This window comes from Myotis yumanensis, unplaced genomic scaffold (assembly GCF_028538775.1).
Source record: "Myotis yumanensis isolate MYYU_CA2020_CCGP unplaced genomic scaffold, mMyoYum1.0.hap1 SCAF_3, whole genome shotgun sequence".
Classification (NCBI taxonomy): Eukaryota; Metazoa; Chordata; class Mammalia; order Chiroptera; family Vespertilionidae; genus Myotis; species Myotis yumanensis.
In genome coordinates this window covers 207,467,283-207,493,058 of record NW_027223754.1, presented here as the reverse complement: position 1 = coordinate 207,493,058, position 25,776 = coordinate 207,467,283, and the positions used below count along the sequence as shown (strand labels likewise).

At 59.8% G+C, this 25,776-nt stretch overlaps 2 protein-coding genes across 5 annotated transcripts in view; both read left to right on the top strand.

Moving 5' to 3' along the window:
• The window catches only part of CARD10 (caspase recruitment domain family member 10), a 64,300-nt gene extending 56,298 nt beyond the window's left edge, over positions 1–8,002 (top strand). For 2 of the 4 annotated variants that reach the window (XM_070411069.1, XM_070411067.1), the window contains exons 13-21: positions 1,337–1,502; positions 1,926–2,037; positions 2,495–2,738; positions 2,923–2,992; positions 3,920–4,022; positions 5,917–6,075; positions 6,170–6,285; positions 6,678–6,793; positions 6,971–8,002. In XM_070411069.1, coding sequence (XP_070267170.1) covers positions 1,337–1,502; positions 1,926–2,037; positions 2,495–2,738; positions 2,923–2,992; positions 3,920–4,022; positions 5,917–6,075; positions 6,170–6,285; positions 6,678–6,793; positions 6,971–7,208 — 1,324 coding nt within the window. In that variant the 3' untranslated portion in view covers positions 7,209–8,002. The other 2 variants (XM_070411068.1, XM_070411070.1) reach the window with 2 other exon arrangements.
• A 2,812-nt stretch (positions 8,003–10,814) lies between these two features.
• MFNG (MFNG O-fucosylpeptide 3-beta-N-acetylglucosaminyltransferase) lies at positions 10,815–25,201 on the top strand. Its single transcript, XM_070411066.1, has 8 exons — positions 10,815–11,255; positions 15,987–16,035; positions 16,363–16,465; positions 17,362–17,515; positions 20,289–20,374; positions 20,608–20,773; positions 22,867–22,952; positions 24,255–25,201. Exons 1-8 carry the CDS (start codon positions 11,001–11,003, stop codon positions 24,319–24,321), a joined length of 966 nt encoding a protein of 321 aa, XP_070267167.1. The 5' UTR covers positions 10,815–11,000; the 3' UTR covers positions 24,322–25,201.
• Positions 25,202–25,776: the final 575 nt, after the last annotated feature.

Genomic DNA, 25,776 nt, shown 5'->3' with positions numbered 1-25,776 from the left:
CCGGTCTAGGGCGCAGTTCATGCTGGGGTTTGGAACTGGACTGTGTTGCTCCAGCCAGAAGGCTATTGGGCAGCATAGCCGGGCCCAGCGTCCGGCCTGCCAGGTCTGCCCAGGCCTCTCCACGCCACCTCGACGCAGCCAGGACAGTCCCAGCCCCCCAGGCCTGGTTCTCTGTTTTGACTGAGAGGACAGGAGCTGCGATGGGCTCTGAGGGCCAGAGTTCCCCCCTCTGCTTGGGTGCTGATTGGGTTGAGGTCCTTGTAGCCTTGCTCACCCAGGCTGGCAGCAGGGGGCAGTGAGACTGTGGGCTGCAGCTGGAGGGTGGGCGGGTGGACGCCTGGGCTCTAACTGAGCCACCTCTTCAGCTGGGGCACGCCCAATGACCTTGGCCTCTCCCCTCCCCAGTACCAGGGCCAGGGGGTCATGGAGGAGACTTCGAGTCAGTGGTCTCTGAGCCTGGCCAGGAGGCCTCATCCGTTCTCATCCGGGGACAGGCAGAGAGCCCTGCCGTGATGGAGGTCTTAGTGACTCTTTGTCTTAACCATCCGTGGCTCCCGCTGCCATGAGAGGAAGGACAGAGGCTTGCTCTCTAAAGGCTGGCCGCAGCGTGCCTTTCTTGGGAGCTGTTTCCCATGATGTTAAGTTAGTTAGGAGCTTCGCATGGTGTCTGGCACATGGGACGTACCCAGTGCGTATCGGCTGCTGTTACTAAATTCTTCCACAATCCTACGTCCTGCCCCCACACCTTCGCTCATGGCCGCCCTCCAGCCGGGAACACCACCTCTGCCTGTTGCTTCTATTCTTGACCATGGGGTCGCCCGGCGGCTGCTTCCTCTGGGAAGCCACTCCCTTGTGCTCCCACTGCCCTGGGACCATCTCTGATCTGCGTTGTGTTCCGATGGTGACCTTTCTTCCTAGACTGTGAGCATCACAAGCTTTTATTCGTCATCTCCTCGGTGCCAGGCACTGGGTTTGGTGCTGGCACCCAGAGCTGAGGGTGTTTTTTCTGTTGGAGGAAACAGCAGGCCACGTGCAAGGTGCAGACGGTTGTGCTTCTGCACCTCACCGTTTGCTGGGGTCTGGGAGGGAGAGTTCGCTTTCGACCTGAGCTCTGAAGGATGAGCAGGATTTGCCAGGCAGAGAAGAGGGGGAAGGGCATTCAAGGCATTAGCACAGCAGGTGCAGTGGACCGGGGGTGGGGATGGGGGTGGGGGTGGGGGCGGGTGGGGTGTGGGCGTCATGGCATACTTGGAGAATTGCTGTGGTTTTCCAAGGATGTTGAACTAAAGCAAAATGTTGACTGAACTCTAATTCCCATCCCCTTCTCTCTTCTCAGGTCTCTGGCCATACAAGTGTCTGGCCGGAGCCCCCCGGGGGGACCCGAACCCCAGGACAGAGGTCCAGATGGCCTGCCTTTCCTTGGGGACAGCTGGTCCGGGACGGTGGTGCGGAGGGTGCTCTCTGGGCCTGGGTCTGCGTCTGCCAGGGTGGAACCAAGAGAGGTGAGCCCCCCACCCACCTGTGGGCTGGGGGAGGAGTTAGTGCTTTCGCCAGGGCTGGATGCCTTCTGATTGGTGGATCTAGGTCACTGGGCGGAGTTTCTAGGGATTGGCTACAGAGGAGGCAGGCTCACTGGTTAGCGGCTGGTTGCCCCGTCTCACCCAGCATTAAGTGAAATCTGATTGGGCAGGGACTGGGAGGTGGGGCAGAATGACAGCCCACCTGCTTTTAAAGGTGGGAAGGACCTGGCTCAACCTGCTGGGTGGAGAGACCTCTGGAAGGTAGCAGAGCCCGGCTGCCCTCCGAGGTGGAGGCGTCTGCATTGTGGAACATGGCTGGTCCCACACTCAGTCTTCCTCCAGAGCCAGGGCTGTCCTGCCTTTGGAAGCTGACTTTTCTCTCTCCCTGGCTGCGTTTTCTCCCAGCCAAGGGCAGAGGCTGCTAGCCTGGAGGGGGCAGGCCTGGAAGGCGAGGCCCAGCGGAGGACCTTGACCTGGAACCAGGTGTCCACACTCCCCTTCCTGATGGATTCTAAGGGTGAGTCTGGCCCGGGGGCAGGGGGAGTGGTGGCTGGGAACTCACCAGGCCTACAGGGTTGGAGCTAAGGACCCAAGAGAGGGCTCATCCAGCCCCTGGGGATGGCGCAACTGAGGCCCGAGCGGGAGATCGTCCACCTCCTGACTCTTGGAGGAGCCCTGCCTTCCCCTGTCGCTGCCTCGTGCTGGCTGTCTGTCCTTGTGCCCTTCCTCTGTCCTCAGCAAGCAGAGGTGAAAGGAGCACTGGACAGGAGCCCAGACACCTGGGTTCGAGTCCTAGTTCTATCCCGAGCGGGCGTGGTGGCCTTGGGCAAGTCCTGCTCTCTCTGGGCCTCGGACTCTCACTTTAGGAGGAGGAAAGGGGTCCTGGTAGCGTGGGCTTTGAGAGGGTCACATCCGATGCCTGACTTCATCCTCCTCTTGTCCTCCCTGCTGCCCCCTGCCCTGTCCGTGCCCAGCTTGCCAGTCCTTCCAGGAAGCCCTAGAAGCCTGGGTGAAGGGGCTGGGCGCCGAGCCCTTCTACATCCGAGCCAACCTCACTCTGCCCGAGCGGGCGGACCCCCACGCCCTGTGTGTGAAAGCCCAGGAGATCCTGCGGCTGGTGGACCCGGTGTACAAGCGGCGGCAGGAGTGGTTCTGTGCACGGGTCGACCCCCTCACGCTGCGGGACCTGGACCGGGGCACAGTGCCCAATTATCAGAGGTGACCCAGAGCCAGGAGCCTGGGGACGAGGTCCCATTGGGAGCTGGGACCGGGGCGGGGGCCTCTTTCTCCCTTTGCAGCCCCTCACTATCCTCTGGAACAGGACGGGGGGCTAGAGGAGAGGCTGGGAGGGGTTCCCTGTCGCCATACTAACATATGACAAGACTCCCCCCTGTCCCCCCAGAGCCCAGCAGCTCCTGGAAGTTCAGGAGAAATGCCTGCCCTCCAGTCGGCCTCGAGGGCCCCGCAGTAATGTAAGCAGGGCTGCACCAACTGGGTGAGGGGCTGGGGGGAGGGGTTTTGAAGGGCGGGTCCAAAAGGGAGAGGCCGGGCTTCATTCTCCGGCAGCCCTGGGGGAGGAGAGGAGGGAGGCTCCCACCTTGTTCCCTCATCTGTACTTGGTTGACGTCTGTGTGCCAGCAAGTGGAACAGCAGGACTCACGCCAGGGTAGTTGAGAGATTAAATGAGATAGCGTGTGCCTCGTGCGCACACGGTAAGCTTTTGACAAAACAACAGTCATATCCCCTGTTCCAGCCCCTGGATAAAAGGTCTGGGCCGTGTGATCCTCCCCTGTACACCTGGGCAGAATGAGTTGCCATAGTAACTCGAGAGGCTATGGCACTAGAGAGGGGGTGGAGAGCGCAGCTCTGGAGCCAGACTGGCTGGATTTGAATCCCAGCTCTGCCACTTAATCAGCCATGCAACCTTGGACAGTCACCTGACCCGCCCTGGAGGCTGTGTCCTCAGCTGTAAAATGAGGGGTTACACTGCCTGCTTGGCCCCTTGGCATAGAAGGCTTTAGTGGTTCATGCACATCCGTGGCCTAGTTAGTATTTGTCACATTGTAGGCTTTTGATACCTGTCAGCTGTTGGTATGATAAATGCTGTTGTTGTTGGTTTCATTAATCGTCCTCCCCAAGGCCATATTGCTAGTTCATTGTGAGAGACCCCAAAGTTTCTCTCTTGTGACATTAGGTTCCGCTGGTCTCTGGGCCTCAGTTTGTCCATCTGTAAAATGGGGGTGGGTACACCTCACTTCTTGGGTCCTTGCCTGGGCAGGGACAGGAGACCTGGTGGCATGGGCCCCCCTCTGCCTGGGGTTTCATGTACTCTCCCCTCTCCCCAAGGGTGGAATAAGGCAGAGTTCACAGGGGCCCCTCTTTCCCTCTGCCCTCCCCAGCTGAAGAAGCGAGCTCTGGACCAGCTGCGGCTGGTGAAGCCCAAGCATGCCGGGAGTCCTGCAGGGGACTCCCCGGAGCAGCTGCTGCTGGAGCCCTGCTCAGGTGAGTGCACAGGTGTGAAGGCGCAGCCTGGGCTGCCTCTGGGTGTCCTTTGGCCTGGAAGGGCCTGTTGTGAGGGTGCCAGTGGGGCGGGGCCTGAGAGACAAGGCTCCCTTGGTGGGAGATGGGCCTCCAGGGTTGAGAGAGCCGGTTGGTGCAGGAGGCGCATGTGTCCTAGTGTGTTCGTGGTCTGTATGAGTGTGGAGCACGCATGAGCTCGGGCCTGTTCTCGTCTGGCAGAGCAGGTGTAGCTGTGCCATGAGGACCCCAGAATAGGTTCCTGGAGCAATAGGGTGAGGCTTTGGGCCAGATCAGGGGGAAGGGGCTGGGAGAGCCCACATGAGAGAATAGCAATTCTGAGGGGTAAGGAGACGAGGATGGTGAGGGAACACGTGCAGGAAGGGAGATTGTTTAAACTCAGTTTTTCAAGGAAGAAGAGGAGTTTGTTCCAGGCAGAAGGCACAGCTTGTCCTGGCCCGTGTGGCTCAGTTGGTTGAGCGTCATCCCGTGCACCAAAGGGTCATCGGTTTGATTCCTGGTCAGGGCACATGCCCAGGTTTCGGGTTTGGTCCTAGTTGGGGTGTGTATGGGAGCAGTTGACCGGTGTTGCTCTCTTTCCCCCTTTCTCTAAGAAACCAACAAAAAACATTTAAGAAAAAGATGCCCTGGCTGGCTTAGCTCAGTGGATAGAGTGTCAGCCTGTAGACTGAAGGGTCCCAGGTTCGATTCCACCGAGGGCACATGCCTGGGTTGTGGGCTCGATCCCCAGTGAGGGGTGTGCAGGAGGCAGCCGATCAATGATTCTCTCTCATCATTGATGTTTCTATCTCTCTTTCCTTCTCCCTTCCTCTCTAGAATCAATAAAGAAATATATTAAAAAAAAAAAGAAGGCACAGCTTGTGCAAAGGCCCGGTGGCATGGCTGTGCATGGTGTGTTTGGAGGACATTGGTATCAAGTGTCAGAACTGTCATTCTTGGTCCACAGGACACAGTGGACCCCCACCCCTTTGAAGCTTACTGCCTGTTGGGGATGGGGAGAGGCAGTTACCTGCCGGCCACATCATCTCATTCATGGACATGATTACAAAGTGTGACAGTTGTAATGGAGGAGAACTGGATGCCCGGGTGGGGCTTCGGCCTCCGCAGGGCACGGGCAGGCCCTGTGATAGGAGGCAGCTGAAGGGCGGTCTGGGTGTGTGTAGTAGGAGGGGAGTCTGTGATGAGGTGCAAGGCTTGCTGCTCCCAGGCTCTGGCGGGGCTGGGTCACCCACAAGGAGGATGTGGTCTTTTTCCTAAGAGTCATGGGACGTTGACACATTGAAAAAATGAGAGTTATAAGATCTGACTTTAGTTTTAAAACTTCTCTCTGGCCTGGCCAGTGTTTGAGCAACAGTGATTGAGCATCGACCTTTGAACCAGGAGATCATAGTTTGATTCCCAGTCAGGGTTGTGGGCTAGATCCTCAGTAGTGGGTATGCAGCCGATCCGTGATTCTCTTTCATCATTGATGTTTCTCTCTCTCTCCTCTCTTCCTCTTTTGAAATTAATAAAAATATATTAAAAAAAATAAAACCTCTCTCTGGCTGCTGAGAGGACAGTGGCCTCTAGGGGGCGAGAGGGAGGCAGAGATTAGGGAGGAGTCTACTGCAGAAGTCCCAGGGAGGACTGGGCAGCGTGTGTGTGTGTGTGTGTGTGTGTGTGTGTGTGTGTGTGTGTGTGTGTGTAGGGAGGAGGGAGCGGGGAGAGGGCAGAAGGTGGGGGGTAGCCGCAGGACTTAAGAAGGGGAAAAAAGATGGGGGGCATGAGAGGAAGTGATGGGGTTTTGAATGTTGAGGGGAAAAGAGGAGCTGGGGCCCTGCCTGCACCCTCATCTCTTCTGCACCCGCCCCTGCCACAGATCCGGAGTGGAGCCTCAAACCCTACAGCCTGGTGCGGCCGCTGCTGGTGCCCTCCCTGCGGCCCGTGGTGCTCTTGCCCGAGTGCCTGGCGCCTCGGCTCATCCGCAACCTGCTAGACCTGCCCAACTCCCGGCTGGACTTCCAAGTGTGCCCAGCGGGTGAGCCTTTGTGCCCGGAGAGGGGAGGGCAGGGTGGCACTCTGGGGCAGCCAGGCCCACTGGCCGTTGGTTCTGGCTTCTTTCTGCTCTCCAGAAAGCCTGTCCGGGGAGGAGCAGTGCGCACCCTCAGCTCCTGGAGCCCCCAAGGCCCGGCCTGCCACCCCTGGGCTGGGCAGCAGGATTCGTGCCATCCAGGAGTCTGTTGGGAAGGTAGGTGCTGGGGTGGGGGCTGCTCTGGGAAGTCCCTTCCATTCTGTGGGCCTTTCCTCACCTATGAATGGCTGGTACATCTCACCTATCTGTCTCCGTGTCCGCAAACTCTCCACTGCCCTGGGAGCGGGCTGGGACACTGGGGCGGGGGGAGGGATGGAGGAATTAGCTTGATCCTATAGATGTGCAGGCTGAGGTCCAGAGAGGCGAAGTGACTTATTTCCCCAGGTCTCCTGCCTGCCCTCCTCGTTGTTCCCTCACTGCCAAGGTCCCTCTGGATGGGGAAGCAGGACCCTGTAGGGGCGGCGCTGTGGAGCCCAGTGCTGGGGTGTGTGTGGGGGAGGGACGTTAGTGTCTCTGGGCCGGAGTAAAATGTAACCTTGACCCCCGAGAAGAAGCACTGCCTGTTGGAGCTGGGCACGCGGGGCGTGCGGGAGCTGGTCCAGAATGAGATCTACCCCATCGTCATCCACGTGGAGGTGACCGAGAAGAATGTCCGGGAAGTCAGGTGAGGCCGGACCCGAACCTCCTTTCTGGGGGTGTCTGTCTCTGTCTGGCTCTCTCTCCCTCCTTCTTTGCCATCTGTCTTTTTGCCTTCATCTGTTTGTCCTTTCTCTCTAACTCTCCGTGTCTTTGTCTCTCTCTGTGCCCCTCTCTGCCCACTGCCCACTCTCTTCTCTCGCAGGGGTCTGCTGGGCCGGCCGGGCTGGCGGGACTCGGAGCTGCTTCGGCAGTGCCGCAGCTCGGAGCAGGTGCTCTGGGCGCTGCCCTGCTCCTGGGTGAAGGTGCCTGCCCACGCGTGGGCCCACTCGGAGGAGCTGGCCAAGGTCGTTCGTGGCCGCATCCTGCAGGAGCAGGCCCGCCTCGTGTGGGTGGAGCGAGCCAGCAGCAGGGTCTGCAGCAGCAGCAGCAGCGAGGCCTGAGGGCCCCTCTGGGGGCCGGGGACTTCCTCGAGCACTCAGACGCCCCCAGGAGACCCTGCTGTCTGTGGCGGAGCTGAGCCTGCGACATCCTCTGTGTCCTGAGCCTTCCCAGGCCCTGGGGCTCCACTCCGGGCTGTCACCGAGGGATCCTGCCGGAGCCGGAGCCGGAGCCCTCCGACAGCTTCCACCCTCCGGCCCGTACCTGCCGCTCGGGGCCTTCCTGTGAGCCCTCCGGTCTCCGCATCCCCACTCGTGGGTCTGTGTCCCTCCGTCACTGCCCACCCGAGCGTCTGGGTTCTCTCTACTGTGTACTGTTGTGTACACCCAAGTTCTCACGGGCAGGCTCCTGTCCGCCTGCCCCCGGGCACTCGAGGTCTCCCAGGCTCTCAGCCTGTTCTGCTCACAGGAGCCCCGAGCCCGACCTTTGGGACTACCCCCCGTCAGTCACATTTCTGTGTATAGCTCCACACGTGGGCATTGTAGCTGCCCCGGTCCACTGTCACCCGTGCCTGCGTCTCGTGTCTTCAGGTCACACACGTGTCCGTGGTTCTCTCTCCTGTGTAAATGTCATGTCCCCCACCCCCGTGACACTCGGGCACTTAACACGCGTGTGTTCCCGGTGAGCACACCCAGGACCATGTTCTCACAGCACCTCCTCCCTGCCCTGCCGCCTCCCAGAGGGACAGGTGGGGAGGGGCCCGGCTGCTCCGGCACCAGAATGTACGGCTCGTTTGAACGGGCCCTTTTCACTCAGAAGCTGCACGTTATGGAACATTAAACAGTTTGTCATAGAAGTTGGTGGCCTTTTGCTTGTTTGCATCCCTAGTGGGGGTGGGGGTGGGGGGCACACTTGTCCCCACCTGCAGCTCAGCTTGATACCACCTTTCAGGTTCCCTCTTGCCCTTGGGGAGGGTCAGATTTCACTCCTGACTCATCCCCAGAGCCGCCCGCCATCTGTGCTGGCATCACCTTACCTGCCCCCGGATGACCGGAGAAGCGCCCCACAGATGGGCCACCCCCACCGTGAGCCCTGCTTGTGTCTGATCATCAAAGGAGTGTCCCCTCGGGTGGGGACACGGAAGCCAGCGGAGCGTGGTCTTGGGTTTAAGGGCCTGGCTGCGGAGTCCAGGGGACCAAGAGCAAGCCTTCAGTGTGCAGTCGGGTCCCTGAGACCTCCTCCAGGGAGCAGTCAGTCACCTCCGCTGGGAGAAACCCCGGCAGGCCTGCTGGAGGAGGTGCCACTTGAGTTTGAGGTGACTCCTTTCTTCAAGAAGCATTTACTGGACTTGTATGCCTATGTGCTGTCCTAGGTCCTCCTATGACTGTGTTCTCGGTAACGGTAATGAACTTGGGCTGGCCCCTGGGAGATTTTGGGGGCGTGGGTTACTAGGTGGAGAAAACCTCAAGAACAAAGGCTCAGAGGCAGGAAATGGGTTGAGTTTGGCCACTGGGAAGTGGTAGGAAATGAGGCTGGGATGTTCAGGGGCGGGGGCTGCCTAACTCTTAGTGTCCTTTGAGGTCTGGCTCAGACACCGTCTCCATGAAGCCTGCTTGATTCTCTCAGCCTTGGGGCTTCTCCTTGGCCATGCCCTGCCCTGTCTTGTGGCAGGAAGGCGGGCCTCTGTGGGTGGCTGTGGGCTCCTTGGGGGAGGAAACTGGGTCGTTCTCATTTGGGTAAATGAACCTCTCCCCTTGCTGTGTGCCTCGTCCATGGTCTAAGGACCCAGCAGTCTGGGTGAAGAGGTGGGAACCTGGGAGCTCAGCTACCTTTGCCTGGTCCCATGTTAGGGGACCTTCCCATGGGGTGAAGGAGTCCACGAATCCTTTAATTTTTACCAAGTCTTACGTTGTCCTCGTTTTATAAATGATGAAAGTGAAGTTCAGAGAGGTGAAGTCACCTGGCCGGAGTCAGGATTTGAGCCCTGGTCTGTGTGGCAGGAAGCCTGGTGATACTGTTCTGGGAAGATGAGCTGTGAAGGGGCCTGGCATGGGGCTAGCCCTTAGCAGGGGGATTCAAAGGGGTTGGTTCCAGCCCTGCTGGCGTGGCTCAGTGGTTGAGTGTCAACCTGTGAACCAGGAGGTCACGGTTCAATTCCTGGTCCCAGCTCGCTCTCCCCTCCTGGTTGGTCCCTGATGCCTGCCAGACTTCTCCTTTTGTGGGCTGGGTCCCTGCCTCACTCCCTTCCTTCCTTCAGGTCTTTACTTAAATGGTAAATGTCGCCTTCGCCCCGAGGCCTTCCGAGACCACTTTATTTAAGTTGCGAGCCTGCCAGGGCCGATGTGGCTCCGTTGGTTGAGTGTCCTCCCTGTGCACCGGGAGGTCAGGTTGCTGTTCAATTTCCAGACAGGGCACATGCCCAGGTTGTGGGTTCAGTGCCCAGTCGGGGTGCGTGCAGGAGGCAGCCAGTCAATGTTTCTCACATCAATGTTCCTCTCTCTCCCTCTCCCTTCCTTTCTAAAATTCAATGAAAACATACTAAAAAAATAAATAATAAGTAAATCCCAGTCCCTTCTCTCCAGCTGCTTCCAGGCCCCCTTTCTACTATGTTCTCTCCACAGCACGTTCACCTCCCCGTGCCTTTACATTTTACTTACCTATTGCCCGTCTTCCTCCTGCGACCATCAGGGCAGAGATTTCTTCTTTTTTATTCGCCGAACCTACAGTGTCTAGGACAGTGCCTGGCACATAGCAGCTCAATAAGTATTTATTAATTAAATGTAAGGAAGTACCACGTGGGTGTGAACTGAGCTGGCTGAGCTGGGCCTGCTATGGCCCAGCCCTACATTAGGACTGGAGAGAGTATAAAGGAAAAGCAATCTTTTTTTTTTTTTTTTTTTTTTACTATTTTTATTAATTTCAGAGATGAAGGGAGAGGGAGAGAGAGAAACAGCAATGGTAAGAGAGAATCATTGATTGGCTGCCTCCTGCACGCCCCCTACTGGGGGGTCGAGCCTGCAACCTGGGCATATGGCCTGACCAAGAATCAAACCATGACCTCCTGGTCCATAGGTCGATGCTCATCCACCGAGCCACACCGCCCGGGCCATTTTAGATCCTTCTGTGCCTTATGTGTTCAGCTCTAAACTGGGAGTAGCCATCCTAGTGCTGTTGTGAAGACCAAAGGGACTGAGCCAACCACTGTGGGGGCCTCGGAAGTTGTGAGGGCATCAGAGAAGGCTTCCTGGAGGAGGGAGCCCTTGAGCTGAGCCTTAAAAATCGAAACAGAATTCAGCCTGGTGGAGGGAACATGGGTGAGGATGCCGGGGATGGGGGGAGAGCGTCCAGGAGGGGGAACCTCGAGCAAAAGCCGGGAGGTGAGAGAGCAGGGCACCACAACACAATGGGTGTTGAATGAGCTCAGCGGGCGGTCTCTGGGGAGTGGGCAGGCCGGAGGGCCCTCCCTTCCACCCTGGCACGGAGGATTTGTTGTTGCCCCCACCCCCATTGCAGCAGCTGGCGGGAATGGGGCTGTCCCTTCAGCTGCCTCTTTAGCTGCCACCTCTGGGGCTCCCATGGGCCGGCCCCGCCCCTTGGGCTGCGCTGGAGGGAGGGGCGGGGCCAGAAGCCCCAGAGCGGGGCGGGCTGCGGTGGGGAGGGTGGCCAGAGCAGGTGGAGGGCTGGCGGAGCAGAGGCAGAGGGGCTGCCGTGGCTTGGCCTCTGGGGCCCGAGCTCCAGCGCCCAGCTCTCCCCTCCTTGCTGGCCCCCGATGCCTGCCAGACTTTTGTCTTTGCCGGAGCCCCTCCCCGTCCAGTTGGGATTTGGGGGCCGAGCTGTCTGGGGTCCCAGGGCCAATGCAGTGCCGGCTCCTCCGGGGCCTGGCAGGAGCCCTCCTCACCCTCCTGTGCTTGGGGCTCCTCTCCCTTCGCTACCACGTGAGCCGGTCCCCGAAGAGCGTGCAGGAGACCCCCCGGCTGAGCCCACCGAGCCCGCCGCCCCCGGAGCTGCAGCTGCAGGACGTCTACATCGCCGTCAAGACAACCCGCGCCTTCCACCGCTCTCGCCTGGACCTGCTGCTGGACACGTGGGTCTCCAGGACCAGGGAACAGGTGACACGCTGGTGACCGTAGGCCCCAGGAGTGGCCCCTGGCCTGCGGGACTCTAAGGCTTTTCTATGGGTTGGGGTCCCTGGCAGCCTTGGGGAGGAGCGGCTCCCCCACCTGCCCACTCCCCCTTCTTCCCAGGATTGGGGGCTCCTGCGGTCCTGGCTGTGCCCTCCCTGGCCCTGGGGCATGCTACCCCTCAGGCCCACTGCTCCGTCTCTTTTAGGGGCCAGGCTGGGCTCATGCCCCCGGCTTCTGGGTCCCCCCTGGGACCCTCTATTCCCTGGCTGTGCCGGTGCCGGCTTCACTCCTGCCCAGCCTGGCCCAGCCTGGCACTGGGGGCAGGGGTGGGTGTTGAGCAGCGGGGGCAGAGGCCTCGAAGGGGTCCTGGCTGACATGAGCCTGGCCAGGCTGCCCCAGGGCAGGCCCTGGTGCTGTGAGAACAGGGGGGAGCCCCTGAGGAGGGGACCATCTAGGTGGGCCCTGTTGGGAGAGGGCGGAATGGGAGGCATCCTCTCAAAATTCCCAGCAGCCCCTGCACCCACGACTCTGGCGCCCAGGGTGTGCCAGGGGAGCACCCTGACCCCCTGGCTCATTTCCTGTGGGGCAGTTTCCGAGGGAGGGAGGAGGGGGACGTGCTGTGACTGTGGAGGCTGAGGCAGGGGTCGGGGTAGGGCCGGCCCAGCATGTGGGATTGTGTGTGTGTGTGTGTGTGTGTGCATGCGCATGTGTGTGCACTGACACGTGTGGAGCCAGTGTCAGTGTTAGTAGACATGCTGACAAGACGCATGTGGGTGACTTCTGTTTCCCCCAGAGGCGGCTCTACAAGCTGAGTCCCTCCTGGTTCTTCCCTTTCCCTCAACCATCGCCCTCCTCAAGCAAAGTCAGTGGTTTGGGTGTTGGGAACCATCTCTGGGGAAGGTGGGGGGGGGGGTGGCAGATTTACACACACATGCACACACACACGCACACACACATGCACACACACACACGCATGTGCTGTCTCCACTTTGGCGGTGGCTCAGGGAAGGAAGTGACTGAGCCTTCAGAGGGGTGTGGGGACTCCTGGGGACCGAGAATGGGGGCAGGTGATGCCTGGAAGAGGCCAGGGGCCCCTGGGGAGAGGATCCCCCCATCCCAAGTTCCTGGCCCTGATGTCCTAGATCCTTGGATTGACACTTCCCCACGGGGCCCCAGCACCCCAGGCTCTTCCCTGCTCTCCCCCTCCCCCCCCCCCCCACATAGCTTCTCGTCTGGGGGAGGTTCTGGTTCTACTGGCGGAAGTCGCTGAGCCTGGCCTCCCCGCAGACCTTCCTGTTTATGGCGCTGTGTCTGTGTGTGCCCGGGAGTGTGGCCTCACGTGGTCTGAGGCCCCTTCCTGTCTTGTCTGGATCACCATGGGGGTGTCCTTGCCCCGGATGAGGAAACTGAGGCCCAAGGGGAGGAAGTACTTGCCTGTGTGTCACCCTGAAGGCCTGAGGGGACAGAGCCCAGTGGGACCAGCCCCCACCTCTTGGCCAGGGCCCTGTCTTCTCTGCCGAGACCCGGGATCCAGCTGCCTGGTCACTGGGCTGTAGGAAAGGGTCCTGGGCCTCCAGCCCGGGAGGCTGGGCCTGGCAGGACCGGGCCGGGAGAGGAGAGGCAAGCAGCCAACCCCTGTGTGTCCCCAGTTCAATCCCAGATGCCACCCCGGGAGCCAGGGCGAGAACCCGCTCAGCATCTAAGGGGCCGCGAGTCAGAGCCATCACTCAATCTAACCCTCCCAAGGACCCCACGTGGTAGCCATCATGGGGTCCCCACAAGGTGCCACCCTGGCATGTAGAGGGTTTCGAGCTGAAACGTACTCAGGAAGAGGCTCAGACCCCTGCCTTTCGTGCCTAAAGAGACGGGGAGAGAAGAAGCTGGCCCGGGGCAGGAGCCTTAGCACAGCCACCTCGGCGCGTGAGGAGCTCTTCCCTAGATCCCCCTTCGAGTCCATTATTGCTGGCGGCCCTGCAGGAATCTGTTTAGCAAATGTTTGCTCCCTCTCATCTAACTGAACTGCCTGCCTCCCCCTCTCAGTCCAGAAGTCTCCCTATTTTGGGAATTTTCATGCCTCTGTGCATTCCCGGTGTGCAGGTATTAACATGTGATTTTCTCCTGTTAATGTGCTGTTTGAACGATCGGACCGGCCAGAAGAACTAACGGGGTAAGAGGAGAGTGTCCCTGGCCGACACTCTGGATATTCCCATTGCACAGGCCAGGAAAAGGAGCCCAGTTCACAGGGGTGGGAGATGGACTCACTCAGCGGAACTCCCGCCCTCGCCCCCCAGTGCAGGGGGCGGAGTCCCGAATCTTGTCTTTCAGGGCAGAGGTGAAAAAAGGAAGGAGGCTCAAACGGAGGAAGGGGGGAGAGGGGGGCAGGGAGACCCACTTTCGCTGCCTCTCCAGCCTTTGGCTCCTCTCTCTCTGTGACCTTGGCAAAGCCCTCCCGCTTCCAGCCCTCGGTTTCCCCATCTGCACAGGACGGGAAGGTCTTGGCACCTCTCGCACGCAGCTCTGCCATCGGGAGCTGGCGCAAGCTGGTTAACTCCAGGGCTGGGCGCCCACCCCAGCTGGTTAAGGGCGGCCGGGCGGCAGGTGGGCCTTTGTGGCAGCGGCTGGGGCTCGTGCGAGGCCTTTGTCCCAGGCAGAAGGGGTGGGCTGGGGGAGGCGTGTTTTGTGACCCAAGAGGAGCCTTTCTCTTCCCCACAGTCCCCTCCAGGGCTGGGGGGGAGGGGTGGGTAGCAGCGCGGGTCCCTCACTTCCCTCCACTGGAGCAGATGGCCCTCCAGCCACCCCTCCCCTCCCCCTAACAGGCTGCCTGTCCCTTTGTTTTCCTGCAAGATTTTAGCCACTGTCAGGGTCCTCTCTTTAAACAAATCAAATGCAACCCTTGCTCAGAGGACACTGCCCGCTGCCCTGTGCCAACCTCAGGATTCCCATGCGCCTGCCCAGCCCCCAGGCCCTGCGGTGGGACCCCTCCTTTCATTCCCGCTTCCTCGCCCTCCGCAAACATTCCCTGGCCCATTTGGCTCAGGCTGCACACTCTAGAAGAGTTCCACTATCTGGTGGCAAAAGTTTGCCAGGGAGCAGCGGGGAAAGGCCTGGCTGATTTACTGGCTCCCTCGGGGGTTGTGTTGAAAACAGACATGGGGTCCGGGGCAGGAGGAGCAGGGAGCCCGGGCGAAAGGTGACGTGAAAGCAGGCAGGAGGTGACGGGGAGGGTGGGCCGGACCGGACCGCAGTGAGGCCTGGGCTGTGAGGCTGGTGGGGAGAAGTTGCATCTTGGGTCATTTAAAGGTGAAAGGTCAGCTGACAGACTGGACTGGGGGGAGGGTGTGAGATAAAGAGAGGAGGCACAGTGACCCCAAGGAGTTGATCTCAGAATGATGGGGAGACCAGGAGAAAGTACAGATCCGGGGAGCTCGGAGCTCGGGCTTGAGGCTCTGGGCCTGAGGCGCCTCCCCCGGGGTAGCCGGGATTTGGGAGTAGGGAGTGGCCCCAGGCCTGTGGGTTCGAATCCCGGCTCCACTTGCCAACTGCCACACGCCTTGGTCCCTCGTGTCGCCTCAGTTTTGCCATCTGTGAGGGGGACAGACGGTATACCCGTCTCCGTGTTTAGTCGGGACCAGGAGTGTGAAAGGCCCTGGTGGGGGGCCTGTCCACCCGGGAGGGCTGCATGGGGACAGGATGCAGGATTTCTGAGATGCGTGGCGCCCCCGCACTCGCACAGGGGTTTTGCGTGGCTGTGAAGCTGTGGCTGCTCCCTAAGTGATGCAGTAGCCCGGCTTGGGGGTCATTTCACGCAGTCTGTCTCCTGATGCTGTTTAGGGTTGTGTATATGTGACTGAGAAGGAGCCAGGTGGGACTCTGTGTGTTGTGTGTGTGTGTGTGTGTGATTCTGCCAGGGGCGTGTGACTGACAGGGTCCCTCTGGGTGCTGGTCTGTGAAGGGCCGCGTGAGTGAGAGGGATGGGTGGGTGCACACAGCGAAGTTGTGTGTCCGCAGAAGGTGGCTTGTGGAGGGAACAAAGGTGTTGCCACCCTGTGACTTGAAGCTGTTGATGAAGAAGCAGACCCCGAGGGCCGCTGCCCCTCCCCCTTTCCTGCCTGCCTTCAGTGGGGGCCTTGGCTCAATCACCTTAAGAATCTTCACCTTCACAGTTCCCCAGACACCTCCTGCGTCTCTCGCTGCTGTTGAGCTGCAGGGTTTTCCTGCCGGGTGTGCTCTGCTCTTCCCTAACTACCTGCAAATGGCCCTTCCTCACTCCTGAAATCTAATGCCTCCCCCCTTTCTCCTTTCTCCAAAATGTCTTATCTTCCCAATGCTGCCCCACTGTGTTTGGAACTCTCATGCTTCCGTGGATTCCCCATGCACATGTATTAAAACTATGACTTTCTCCTATGATTCTCTCTCTGTTAATTTGATTACTAGCCAGCTAGAAGAAGGTAGAAGGTGGGAGGGAAAGTATTACTATTTCTTTAGCCCCCACATTTGTGTGTGTGTGTGTGTATGTAGCATGGGGGTGTCGCTGAGAGTCAGGTTGTCCTAAGGGAGAGCGTGACCGGGCGAGGGTGTGTGCCCCTCCCTGAAGGAGCAGCGGGGTCTGCTGTGCGTATCTACCTGGCCGGGTGGACCCTCGGGCTGCAGGCACCCCTCCCCGCCTCCCACTCCCCTTGGCGGAGCCCCATCCTGACTCTTCCTTCTTCTTCCCAGACCTTTGTCTTCACTGACAGCCGGGATGAAGGCCTCCAGGAGAGACTGGGTAACCGCCTGGGCTGGGGGGTGGCTGCCCCTGGCCTGGGAGTCCCCGGAAAACAGGGCTGCCTGCTCTTGGCCTGTGGGGATTCCCCTTGGCCCCAGAGCAGAGCAAGCTTCTTCCCCGGAAATGGGTGTGGGTGTGGGGAGGGGCTGTGCTGGACAAGTCCATCAGCTATGGGGTCTTGGGCAGGTCAGCCCTCCCTGGCCTCAGTTTCCCCGTGTGTGAAATGGGAGTGGTGGACTGGCCTTGCTCCGCCCTGTCTCGGGGCCTGTGTGCAGAGCTGTGGGGGGGAGGCGGGCAGGGGCCTCACACTTGTCCTCCCTTCTCCAGGGCCCCACCTAGTGGTCACCAACTGCTCTGCGGAGCACAGCCACCCAGCCCTGTCCTGCAAGATGGCTGCTGAGCTGGATGCCTTCTTGGCCAGTGGACTGCGGTGAGTGCGTCTGCGTCTCTGAGGGCAGGTGTAACCTTCGCCTCAGGCCCCTTCCTGAACGGGGTGTTGTGCCAAAACAGTGACGTCGCCTGGGTCCTGTGAATTTCGTCGTGTAAGGCCTCCTGTGGTCTGTCTTTGGGCAGACGGTCCAGGTTCAAATCCTGCCATTCACTGGCTGTGTGACCTGGGGCAAGTGTCTTAACCTTTCTGAGTCTTAGTCCCCACTGGTTAAATGGGCAGATCTTCTTCAGGAGCTTACACAGATGCTGCCTGGCACAGAGCCACCCCACCCGGTAACTGTTCATTGATTGACTAGAGGCCTGGTGCATGAAATTCGTGCGGGCGGGTGGGGGGCGCGGTGTGTCCCTCAGCCTGGCTTGCACCCTCTCACAGTCTGGGAGCCCGCTCCCTCATCCACTGCCCCACAGAGGGAGTCCCCGCCCACCCACCACAGCACCGCTGCAGGGTAGCCAGGGCCTCCCTCTTTGGGGCAATTGATCACAGGGTTCTGCGATCCATTGCCCCAAAGAGATAGGCCCTGCCCACCTGGCCGGGGCTCCGGGATGGATTGCCCCCTCCTACCTCCCGCCCCCACAGAGGGAGGCCCCGCCCATCTGCTGCAGCCCGCTGGTCCGTGGCCTGGGCCTCCCTCTTTGGGGCGATCATGGGGCAATGGCCGGGCCCCCAACCAGTCGCATCGCACCTGCCTTGGCTGGCCTGGCGGCGGTGGGTGTCAGCGTGGTCGTCCGTCCGGATGGTTGTCTGCTGTTTGGCTGTTCCGTTGATTTGCATATTATGCTTTTATTATTTAGATTATTATAGATTATGGGGGCACAGCAGCTGGCAGCCCTTGGGAAGCCCCCTCCAAGCTCGTTGTCCCCCTCCCATCCCCACAGGTGGTTCTGCCACGTGGATGATGACAACTATGTCAACGCAAGGGCGCTGCTGAAGCTGCTAAAGGCCTTTCCGCAGACGCTGGATGTGTATGTCGGCCGGCCCAGCCTGAACCGGCCCATCCACGCTGCGGAGCCGCAGCCCCACAATCGCACGGTCGGTCGGTCCCTCCCTGGCATCTTCGGGCCCTGTCCACCAGCCAGGGGCCAGCCTGGACTGTGGGGTTTGGGGTGGGGCCAGGCTGGGGGCAGGGCTGTGGACGAGGCGGTGGGCTTTCTGGGTCTCGCTGTGTGTCAGGCTGGTGGCTTTACCTCGGACCCTCTGTGGAATGGGGAGACTGAGATCATGCCAGGAAGGCAGAGAGGCAAGGTCGGGCCTTGGTCACGGGGGAGCAGTGGCTGGTCCTGGTCACGCCGCGAGCGTGGGGGTGAGCTGGGCTCCTAGCCACCTGGTGCGTCGTGTGGTTGTGCAGGTTGTTCAAATGCGAATACTGCCGGGTCGGCAGGCTAACCGCCAGGCCTCGGCCCCTGAACGCTCCCCTCCCCTAGGGGACCCCCTCCCTTCAGACTTCACTAACCTGCGACTGGAGAGTTGACCCCTGACATAACAGGGCCCCCAGCGCCAGCTTCCGCTCTGGCCTGGGTGGACACTGATTAGGGTTGCCAGGTTGAGAAAACAAATAAACAAAACCAGATACCTGTTAAATTTGACTTTCAGATGAGCAGAGAATTTTTGAGTCCAGGTATGTTGCCTGTGTGCCCACCTGCCCCAGGACGCCACTGGGGGTTCCGTGTGGGGGGCCCGGGCCCCCAGGGCTCCCTGGGCCCCAGGAAAAGGCAAGTTGTGCTTCTCTGGAGACAGCGTCTGCAGCAGGCGCTGGGCCCGCATGGGGCTGTCTCCTCCCTCGGTCACCATCTGCTTCATTAGGGAAACCAAGAGAGCGAGCAACACAAAACCTTAATTATCAGCAGCTAATCAGCCTCCGAGTCCTAATTAAATCCTCCGGGGCCCCAGGGTGTGTGTATGTGAGTCGATTTCAGGTGAGCTGAGGGGTCCCCCAGGCTCCCACACCACCTCACCCCTGACCTCAGAGGTGGAGAGCTTTGCTCTGGAGCTGGACAACCTGGGTTCACCCACCAGCCCTGCCACCTCTTGGCTTCATGACCTTGATGGAAGTCTCCTTACCTCTCCGTGCCTCAGTTTTCTCATCTGTGAAACGGGTGGGAATAGTCTCTTCCTCATAGGGTGGCTGAGAGCAAAAAAAGAGAGAGAATCAAGTGGCATCTATCCAAGTGCTTGGAATGGGACCTGGTATGTAATAGACACTAGTAAGTGTTAGCAGTCGGCACCCAACGCAGCCTTCATCTCTGAGCGGGTTCAGCCCCCTGCGGGGCACACCCCCAATCCCCAACAACGCACACGAATGCCCTCCTTGGCACACACCCCACCCGTGGGATGCCAGGACTCCACCCCCCAAGTTTCCCAGCCTGTTCAGAGCCTGGGACCAGCCAGCATGGGACAGAAAAAAGGACAAGATTGCTGGCTTGGGGTTAGTCCCAGCGCTGGGACCTCAGGCAAGTGACTTCACTTCTGTGCATCTTGGGCACCTCATCCACGGCATAGCCCTCGGCACAGCCAGTGCTCAGGGTCCGAGGTTACAGTGTTACTGCTGGTGTGACTATAATTATCATCAATTCATTAAACAAGCATCTGTTAGGCACCTCCTGTGTATTAGGTCCTTAAGAAGCCATTCATTCCGCCTTGTTGAGCCCTGACCTCCCTGTAGGAGGGCAGTGTTCCCCGAGGTCGGCTCACAGAGGTTTTAGGGGGATGCTCCGGGCCAGGGGAACCGTCCGATTCAGAACTTAGAGCCAGTGTCGCGCTCACAGGTGACAAATCAGGCCCAGGGAGGGGCAGTGACTTTCTTAAAGTGGGGGAAGCAGGGACCCCAGGCTTCCCAACTCCCTGCTGAGGCTTCTTCTCACTGCTGCATCATGGGAGATGCAACCCCATGCCACATGCCTCAACGAAGCAACAACTGTGTACGTGGGAGAAGGTAACCGTAGGGAATTGGCTTGACCAAGGGATGGTACAGCTCAAAGGGTCCAGTGTTTCTCAAAAGCCTTAGAGAAGTTCCAGGGTGAACTCACGGGGCCTCGCAGAGGAGCTGGAGGAGCTTGGTGATGCTGGGCAGGGGCGGGAAGGGTTTCAAGTCCCAAAGGGATGTGATTGGTTCCTGAGGTTGAGATGTCTAGGGGTTTCTGGCCTCAGGGGCTCACAGGCCTGCCTGTTCTCTTTACCCAGTGAGTCTCATTCTCTCTTTTGTGGAAAAGCGCTCTTGGTCCCAGGGGGTCGGAGTGGCAGGAGCAGTAGGTGTATGTGTCCCCAAGTAGGTGGCATCAGGGTTACAGCTTGCGAGCCTGGCGAAGAAAACATCTCTTCCTCACAGTTGCATAGAAAGCTCAGGAAAGGGTTCTGATTGGCTGGCTTCAGTGATGTGCCTGTTGCTGAGCCAATCACCTGGTCAAGAGGTGTGGCCCTGTGATCATTCCCGCCCACCTCTGTGGCCTGGGGGAGCAGGTGCTGTGCTTGGTAGCCCCTCTCAAACCACATGGGGGAAGGCGAAGACATTTCTCTGGGGAGGGCGGGGAAGGTGTGCAGGGCACACAGAGAGCGCACCTGCCCTTTTAAACTGGATCCAACCAATTAACTGGTCGAATTGGTTAGACCCTTGATTAGCAATGTGACTTGGGCCTCAGTTTTCTTATCTATAAAAAGGGCATAATAATGGTAGGCTGTAGCAAGCCTCGAGGGAAGCGTGAGTTAAAAAGCTTTGGCGCCATGCTAGATGGTGGCGAGGGGTGGCCTGGCTGTTGCCCCCACCCCCATCCCCCCTCACCCCAGGCTCGCCCCCCTCCTCTCCCCCTAGAGGCTGGTCCAGTTCTGGTTTGCCACTGGGGGTGCTGGCTTCTGCATCAGCCGGAAACTGGCTTTGAAGATGGCCCCATGGGCCAGGTAAGCAGAGACCCCCCGGTGGGTGGGGGAGGGTGGGGGTTGCTGAGAGCAGGTGGCGCTTGGTGTATGCATGGGGGCTTTGCAGTAGGAGGGTCTTAAGCAACAGCCCAGGTCACACCGTATGCAGGAGGCTCTGCTCTGCCAGCTGGTCCCAGGAGAGCCTTCTGGGAGGCAGGGGGGCTCTAGGTGTCGAAGGTCCAGGCCAGTGGCCATAACACGGCTCTACCCCTCAGCGGCCCCCGCTTCGTGGACACATCTGCGCTCATCCGGCTCCCTGACGACTGCACGGTGGGCTACATAATTGAGTGCAAGCTGGGCGGCCGCCTGCAGCCCAGCCCCCTCTTCCACTCCCACCTGGAGACCCTGCAGCTGCTGGGGGCTGCCCAGCTCCCGGAGCAGGTGAGCGGCCCCAGGGCACGTGGCAGTGGGGAGGTGCTCATGTTTTGGGCTGTCCCCCTATTGACAGGGAAACTGAGGCCCAGGGTGTCAGAGGACCCTTTAAGGCATCGGTTCTCAACCTGTGGGTCTCGACCCCTTTGGCGGTCGAACGACCCTTTCACAGGGGTCGCCTAAGACCATCGGAAAACACATATATAATTACATATTGTTTTTGTAATTCATCACTATGCTTTATGTTCAGTTTGAAACAATGAAAATACATCCTGCCTATCAGATATTTCCATTACGATTCATAACAGTAGCAAAATTACAGCGATGAAGTAGCAACGAAAACAATTTTATGGTTGGGGGTCACGACAACATGAGGAACTGTATTAAAGGGTCGCGGCCTTAGGAAGGTTGAGAACCGCTGCCTTAAGGGCATACAGTGACTCTCCACCTTCAGACCTCCAGGGTTGTGATGCTAAAATTCTTTGAACTGGTCCCCAAGTGCCAGCTGGAAGGACCTGCCCAGATGGGACGAAGCTTGTCTTCAGGTTCAGATAACCTTGCTCCCAACCCGCTGCCTCCTGTCCCTCTCTCCTTTCTTCAACCTGCCGTCCTCCCCACATCCCTCTGAAGGGACCAGCCCTGCCCTGGCAGCTTTGCCCTTTGTCAGCGGTACCTCCCTCCCTTCCTCAGAGCTTCCCTGCCCACTGCTCGCTGCTTTTCCTTCTAACCCAGACGTTACTGGGAAGGACGGGTCTTCGGTGAGGACACTGAAGCATGAAGTCAGGCTCGGGGAGGGGTGATGGCTACTGCGGTCCCACTGGCTCGGCCTTGCAGATGCTCTTCTCCAGCTCATAGGGTCCAGCCCTGTAGGGGGTCCTGGCTGGGGGGCCCCTGACATCTTCCATCCAACAGTACGAGTCAGAGCCCTTTCGGCAGCCGGTGATAGCAAAGCAGCAGGGACTGGACAAACGACAGGACGGTTATGGGCCCGCGCGCCTGCGAAGCTGAGGGCTTGGCTGGACTCACGGGGCCTGGCTGGGCCTGGCTCTAGGGGTCTGTCCCCTCGTTCACCTGCCTTCCCCCACGCTGGCCCGGTTCTCAGGCAGCTCGCCCGCTTGCTGGCACGCCGGCAGCCCAGGTTTCTCTCACCTGGAGGAGGAGGGTGCCTCCTTCCGCAGATCCCAAGGCTGCGCTCACTGGTCAGGCGGCCGCTTGGGTCATGTGACGGGTCTCCTGTCAGCGCCCAGGGTTAGTGTAGGTCACTAGGCCTGGAGCTGGCTGTGGGGTTGGTCCCATTAGCACCTCAGGGCCTGAAGCCAGGAAAGGGGGGCAGATTTGAGGCAACCAAACCGGGGCACCCAAATGGGGTAACCAGGGCACCCAAATGGGGTAACCAGGGCACCCTATGGGCTTTCCAGAGCACTCACTATACCGGGCACCACACTGGGGCCTTATCTTCTTTAACTCCCTGGTTTCTCACAACACGCACAGGAGGTTGGTGCTAACATTTCCATTCCACAGATGGAGAAACTGAGGCCCAGAGAGCGGAACTAGCCATGGCCACATTAGTACACGGCAGAGGGGGATTTGAGCCCTGGTGGGGTGGCCCCTAAGCTGACAGTCAATAGCCACTGCCCTTGACAGCCTTGGACTGGGGTCGTGATCCCGAGTCCCTGCTGCTTGCGGAGAACTGGAGGCTCTGGGGTGTGGAGGGGGATCTGAGAGGGCCCACAGTGAGCCTCGGGAAACCTCCACCAGGCACACAGCGTACTGGAAAGATGCCTTCCCTCTCGGGCCTGTTTCCCAACCTGTGGATGAGGGAATCATTGCAGCCTCCTAGTGAGCTGGACTGTTGGGGCTGCAATGGGATTTGGGCCTGAAGGTGCGCTTCACACTTAGAGTGCTGGGGGGGGTGGGGGTGGGGATGGGGGGTCCTCAGTGACGCACCCTCCGCTAATGGGGTTTCAGGCGCAGAGGCAGGCTCTCTGAGCCCTCAAAATGCCTTGTGTGCCTTCCTGCTTCCCCCCAATTCTGCCCCCTTGTGGCGTCCCCATGGAACACCCCTCAACCCTCCCCCCTCTTCTCTGTCTCTCCCTGCCCAGGTCACCCTCAGCTACGGCGTCTTTGAGGGGAAGCTCAACGTCATTAAGCTGCAGGGCCCGTTCTCCCCCGAGGAGGACCCCTCCAGGTGGGTCTGGGGCTGAAACTGTCGAACGGGAGGAGTGGGGGCTGAGCCCAGGCACCCAAAGGTGGGCGAGCCAGGAGGGAGGGGTGTGAGAGAGGCCCTTGGGCTGACAGCACAGAGCTGGGAGTGAAGGGCATGATGTTAGTCCCTGCTCCGCCGCTGGCTTGCTGTGTGATCTTGGGCAAGTGCCTTGCCCTCTCTGGGCCATAATCTCCCCATTTTGTAACCCCAGGAGGCTGGGTGCTGTGCATCTGGAGGCCCTCACAGCCCCGGTCCTCTGGAATATGGGAATGTCTTTGCTGAGCAAGGACCTGCTCCCATGAAGGCCCCGCAGGCCCCGCTGGGGAAGTGTTATTTGATCTTTGTTTCCTTGATTCCCTTCAGTGGCTCTTTTCTGTGGGTAGAAGATTGGAACGGGGGCTGAGATGTCACCTGGGCACCTTCTGGTTCTGCCCTAAACTGGCCCCAGGTTGATTGGGGCTGCTCAGCTCAGCCCTGGCTGCCGTGGAGCAGCTCAGAGCACAGCCTGTGACCCACGGTGGCAGGAGGGACAAGGCCTGCTCCAGGAGGTAGAGGAAGGCAGTGGGACTGGAATGTGGGACAAGAGAGGAGGGTGGTGCCAATTCTCCCCACAAGGTCTTGGGTCTGGACTTTGGATTTATCTGAATTAAGAAACCCATGGGGGACCAGGCCTCCTGGCTCTGAAGTTCTATATAGCTGTCTGTTTCGGGGGGTGGGGTGGGGGTGGAGCAGAAGACATAACTATTCCAAGGACTGGGGGCCAGCGGGTTCCTTCTAATGGGGTGAGCTCCCCATCAGTGGAGGTGTGCAAACTGTGGCTGTGCTGCCAGGAGGTTTAATAATTGCTGTTACGTTCTCTAAGCCCGAAGATTCTAGGGTCCATGGGTTTCTGCTTGAGGGGCTGGAGCTGACTGGGCTAGGCTATGCAGGGTTGGAAGGCCCCGGCTCAGCTGGGCCTCCTCTGGCTCCGCTGGCCTTGGAGGCGTCCCTGAGGCAGCGGTTCTCAGCCAGGGCCCCTGAGGACACCTGGCCATGCCTGGAGACATGCTTGAATGTCACGACATAGAGAGATGCTAACGACATGTAGTGGGCAGAGTCCAGGGGGCGCGGCTAAACATCCCGCAACGGACAGGACAGCCCCACAACGAAGAGCTCGCAGTCCCAAATGTGAATAGTGCTGAGGCTCCAATCCGTCCTTGTGACGTGCGCCCCCTGACCCCCAGGAGCCCGTGGGGTAAGGGTAGGAGTGGGGTGACGCCTGGTCCGTTTCTGGTCTCTCCTTAGGTTCCGCTCTCTGCATTGTCTCCTCTACCCCGACACTCCCTGGTGCCCACAGCTGGTGGCCCGATGAGCCCGGAACTGCCGGGCGACTGTGGAGCTGAGGCCTCTGGTGGTCCCTCGCCTCCCAAGGCAGCCCGAGGGCCTGCGGCAGTGCCTGGGTGGGCAGTCCCCGGCAGGGCTGCCGAGTGGTGGGCAAGCCCAGGATCGGATGGTGGCTGGTGGTGAAGGCATCCCAGGCTCCGGAGACGAGGGTCGGATGGCCCAGGAACCCGGTGGAGTCAGAGAGGCCCCAGGGGCTGGGCTCCCACGGGCCCTGGGTGGCTGAATTGAACAGGGTGGGGGCCATTGAGCTGGCCGGGGGCTCAGGAGTCTGAAACCTCAGCAACATTACAGGGGCTTCTGGGTGGGGGGTGGCCCCAGCCCAGCTCTGGTCTCTGTCACTCCCTGGGCCAAGCACTGGGCCCGCCACTCACTCCGGGGTCCCTGGGCCTGGTCCGCAACCGCGGGGCACCAGGGGGAAAGGCGGCCGAGGGCAGGGTCTGTGGCAGGTGCTGTGGTTGCTGGCCGTCTCCAGCTCCCCCCCCCCGCCCCCCGGTTTTGTTTGGAGGGTCAGCCTGCCCGGAGCCGACGGTGGATCATCATGGGTCCCAGCCAAGCCTGACGAGCCTTCTGCTCGCTCTCAGCTCCCCGTGCGGTTAGGCGCTTCCACGTGCCCAGCTCTGCTGCAGTCAGAGCCCTGTCCCTTCCTGTGAACTGGGCAAAGCCAAGCGGGAGGAGTCCGGGAAAGTGTTGCCGCCCCGCCCTCCCTCTTCCCGCTGTGGCTGTGGGTGCGATGTCTGGATCTGGGCAGCCACTTGGCGGCCATGAAGCAGAGGCCAGGACAACCCTCCGCACCTGTCTTGTCTGGCATCTGGTTCTGTGAGAAAAGTAAACCCCTGTTTGTTCACGTCTCTCTTGGCCCAGGTTTTTGTTACACGCGGCTGACATGTCCCCGATGGGGCGGGGTTTTTGGTCTGCCTGTCACAGTGGCGTTGATTTGGGTCCCGAGCCATCCATCCCTGCTCTGCCCTCGCTGTGCAGCCTTGGGGAATCCACTAGGTCTCTCTGGCCTGTTTGCCCAGATGCTCCTGTTCTGGTAGATGAGAAAGGGAATACCTTCCTCCTGGGTTGGTGTCTGGATGGAACGATGCGGTGTCGGGCCCGGCCCAGCGCCCGGCACAGAGAACGGCGACTGCTGTTAGCGTGTGTGCGTCATGGTGTGACAGGTGTGTGTGTGGCATGTGCTCTTTCTTCTACACGTGTCCGTGCTAAGGCTTGTGTGTGGTGTACGTATGTGTTTGTGCCCCCGTCACACGTGTGTACATGTACACGTGTGTGAATATGTGTGTGCCAGGAGGTGCTGGTATGCGGGAGCTCCTCCTCCTTCCCTCTGCCCTCAGGCCTGGGTTGTGGGAGGCCAGGGAATCAGGGAATCAGAAGGCAGAGTGGCGACTCAGAGCTGAAGGATTCAGACTCTGGTGTCGGA

Coding starts and splice junctions, on each gene's coding strand:
- MFNG (XM_070411066.1), top strand. CDS start 11,001: ATGCAGTGCCGGCTCCTCCGGGGCCTGGCAGGAGCCCTCCTCACCCTC. Junction 17,516..20,288: donor CGCAGCCCCACAATCGCACG/GTCGGTCGGTCC, acceptor CTCTCCCCCTAG/AGGCTGGTCCAGTTCTGGTT. Junction 22,953..24,254: donor CCCGAGGAGGACCCCTCCAG/GTGGGTCTGGGG, acceptor GTCTCTCCTTAG/GTTCCGCTCTCTGCATTGTC.